Here is a 4,098-nt window from a genome sequence, read left to right as displayed (position 1 = left end):
AATTTAACACCTACAGCTCCAAAATTTAACACACACACAATACTAACATTATTAGTCAGGGACATATAAAAAAATAACGGATATGCAATGGTGTATTGTATGTAAACCATGTCTCATATCCTGTCGGGTTCTGTAATGATTTTACAGATGCCAACAATTGATTTTTCACTTATTCTGCTATCTAGCTCTGTATGAAATATAAATATACAGTATATATATGTGTCTCACTGACATATATATATACATATATATAGACTGTATATATATTTTCACGAATATTTGAATCTATGGACCCATTATATGTCCATTTTGCAAGCCGGTGAGAAAATCTCGCTGTACAGATGCCATATGGATGTCACTTGGATACTTTGGTGCAAGGAAATCGTATCCTTGCATTGCACACGGATGACATACAGATCACTGTTCATGAAACATTTGTGCGATTCTCATCCGTGAAAAACGGAGCGATTTTTTTATACGTCTAGTGTGACTCCGGCCTAAGAGCGAGCCAACGCAGCGCACAGATCCTGGCTGAATCCCATGCACACTGCTCCTCTGCCTGTCAGCTGGTTCCTGTGTGCTCAGTGACATCGGCACTTCTCAGTGCTATGGATCATCCCGAGGCACATTTTCTGGATTTTCATCACTCACAGGCTGCACAGGAGCCAGCAGCTGACAAATTAATACTGAGAAGTGCCTATGTCACTGAAAACACAGGAACCAGCTGACAAATTAACACTGAGAAGTGCCGATGTCACTGAGCACATAGGAGGCACCTGTCTTCATACCACTGATGTTACTGAGCTCACAGGAGCCAGCTGACAAGGCAGAAGGAGCAGTGAGGTAAACACTGAGGAGGAGTGCACTGCCACTGAGTGCCTTCTGCCCTGTTAGCTGATTGTCCTGTGTGTCAGTGCTATACAATGAAGAAAACTGCTAACATCACTGAGCACACAGGAACCAGAACTCAGGCAGAGGAGCTGTGTGCCCACAACTAACAGAGCAGCACTTTATGACTTAGGTACCCTGCTGATGCACTGTCAGTGCATGGGATTCAGCCAGGAGCGTGCATGGTGTGCAGGCTCCACCCCACCCTGTGCAGGCTCCGCCTCCTGCCTTAGAAAGCTTGAGAAACAGCATAGCTAAACATCTTCGAGAAGGTTTTTAAAAGATTTTCTTTTGGATTTAATTTGTAAAGTATATTTGAAATATTGTTAAAATCACTTGCTTGACATTATTATTGCATAAAAATTAAAGCGACAGTTACTCTTAAATGTCGGGGCAATAGATACAGCAGTAAAAAGGCATCATGCACAGCAGGAGAGGATCTCATATATACGTACATGTGATTCCCATTGGGGTATTATCAGGACAGTTCAAAAGCAATGTAGAGAAAACACATCAATGATAATAATAATAATAGTGGAAAGTATAATGGTGCACCAACCCATCAGAGGTCCTCACCTGCTGGAATGGCGCCAGCCCTGACGTGAATTTCAGCACTAAGTCTTCGTGTGGGGGTGATATGATAAATAGGTGGATGATAGAGAGACATAGACGATGGATAGACTGTCACGCATGGCCGTGGAATCTTGATTGCCAAATATATTACATACATGTGTTTCTCAATTAAGTCTTTCAAAATATAGAAATGAAGATCAATTAATTCTGCAGAGTTGAGAAGACAAATAATGGCACGATATTAAATTGCAAGATATCTACATAGTAACACTATATTAAACAGAGCTATATTTATACAATCATCCCATAATTCTAATGTTGTATAACTACAAGAAGCATGAAGAAATATTTAAATGAATAAACTATTAAAGTATGTGAGGAATAAGATAAGGCAACAAATAAAGAATTATATGAAGCTCTGATGAGGATTTTTATATAATTTGCTGGCCATTAGCTTTATCTCTGTGGGAAGTCTCAGGAAGAACGTGTGCATAGTCCCTCCTTTATTAAATCCAGACTTCTCTTTTATGGGCTTCCAGCTGCAGGTGTCTATCTTGTACTGCAAGGTCATCATCCTATTCAGGGTAAAAACTGTGTCTCCGCGGACAACAGCTGTAAAAAGGGCTCCTTTGCTGTTAACGTACTGTCCGGAGAGCGTTGTCCACTGCTGGGTGCAGAGGTTAAAGTTCTCAATTGTGCAGCGTAGAAAGTCATCAGAAGGGCCATTCCTCATGATGTACAGATTGTCTCTGTGTCCCACCATGCAATGACCATAGCTCTGTGGTCTCTTTATAGACGAAATAGGAATTACATCATCTTTGTCAGTATCATATTCATAGATTATAGTTGTGTCTTGTGGCTTCCAGAGAGAGATGAACACTCTTCCCATGGCTTTTGTAGCAGGAGGACCTGCCATCGGTTGGGGTAACTCCTTCCCAAAGGTCCAATTCTGGGAAGATAAAGAATATTTCTCCACATAAGCCACAGGAACCCTCTCGTACTCCCCTCCGAAGGCATATAAATACCCTTCATGTCCTACAAGTGTCACTTCATAGCGGAGCTGATGTGGGCTGGAGAACTCACTCCAGGTGTGGTTTTCTGGATCATAACAGAAACTTCTCTCTACAACTTGCTTGTTGGCTCCTCGAGCTCCACCTACAATAAAAACTTTATTGTTTAGAGTGGTGACCCCAGCCAAAAATGTGCTGGCATTATCTGGGATGCATCCTAAACTCACCCATTGATTATCACTCTCATTAAGGAAGCACATTGTCCTTGATGGATCCTCAAGGAACGCTATGGTGGGAGTGTGAGAACCCACTGCAACAAAAGTGCTGGGCATAAGAGAGTCAATATATTCAATGAGGTCTTTGGGCAAGGCCTGTATGTCTTTTTCCAAAAGTTCATAAATATCTCGAATGTACAAGGCAGATTCATGGAACAGGTCTAGCAATCCATAGGTGGCAGCAGCTTCATACATTACCAGACAATTGTCGGGGTCAATCAGATTGACCAAATGCTTCATTAGGATTTCAACTTGTAAAAAAGCCGCACACTCCACAGATTCCAATATCTCATCACAGCTCAAAAGAGGCCTCTCACCGTCCAGCACCCTTAATGTTATCAAGAAGCCCATTGCACCTAAGTTGTGTAACTGGATTTCATCCTGGGAGCTCTCCCTCATTCCAGACTGGAAAAGAGCGCGGAAATAGTCACTGTGCTTCACCAATAATTCCTTGTCTGCGGCAAACACCGTCCCTTCAACAGTAACATGAAGCTTGGTCATAATAAAAAATGATAAGAAGCATGGGTGCCTTTGGGTCGTGTCGTCTTTCTCTTCCTAACGGGTGTCTGTACATAATCTGTGCTGTGAAAGGGCTAACATGCCTTTTGCTAAAGATAGCCTCGCTCATGTGATGGTAAGCGCCAAGTGCAGCAGACCTCCTGCTACTTCTGACAAGGCAGCTACTAGTGCCAGCTTCCTCCAAGAGAAGATTTGTCCTATGTATACAGCAGTCATTAAAAATGGTCATTATTTTATAGCATATCTGTTCTCATACAGTGAAAAAATGTGGAAAAGTTCATGGGGTATGAATACTTTTCAAGGCACTGTATATCTGTTTTCCAGTTTTCACCCAAGAGAATAAGGGTATTTCCGAAGACAATTTGTAAAATGTTTCCGTCTACTAAAATATATTTTTGATCTTAATTGAAAAAAGTGGAAAAGGAAATAACTTTTTAATCAGATCCCTCATTGAATGTACTTATTCCTTGCTATGGGTTCATAATGTTTTTTTGTGCTGGAATTGGAATTTATAATAGCAGCGACAGGTGACCATTTTATTAGGAAATATATTGTGTTTATGTAAAAGAGGCCCAAAAGCAGAGATGACAACTTTGAAAAAGACTCTTAGGCACAAAAGTTTCACCCCTAAAAGGGTTATTCTACGAATAAAGTACATTTTAATCAATTGAGCCTATAATAATAAGCTACATAATTGGATATGTTAAAAAAATGTTCCTGTGCTGAGATAATCTTATAAATGTGCCTCTGCTGTGTTACGTGTAATGGCTGTGTCTGACCGTACAGGGACATGGTCTGGTCATACCACAGCTCCTGGGCAGAGGAAGCGTATA

General features: G+C 41.1%; 1 protein-coding gene across 1 annotated transcript; it reads right to left on the bottom strand.

Annotated features, from left to right (window-relative positions):
* Positions 1-1,251: 1,251 nt before the first annotated feature.
* On the bottom strand, positions 1,252-3,305 carry KBTBD13 (kelch repeat and BTB domain containing 13). Its single transcript, XM_073568381.1, has one exon. The coding sequence runs from the start codon at positions 3,245-3,247 to the stop codon at positions 1,868-1,870; it is 1,380 nt and encodes a 459-aa protein (XP_073424482.1). The 5' UTR covers positions 3,248-3,305; the 3' UTR covers positions 1,252-1,867.
* Between the last annotated feature and the right edge of the window lie 793 nt (positions 3,306-4,098).

This window comes from Dendrobates tinctorius, unplaced genomic scaffold, assembly GCF_039654945.1.
Source record: "Dendrobates tinctorius isolate UK_male_01 unplaced genomic scaffold, ASM3965494v1 ptg000022l, whole genome shotgun sequence".
Taxonomy (NCBI): domain Eukaryota; kingdom Metazoa; phylum Chordata; class Amphibia; order Anura; family Dendrobatidae; genus Dendrobates; species Dendrobates tinctorius.
This window is presented reverse-complemented; position numbering and strand designations above follow the sequence as displayed.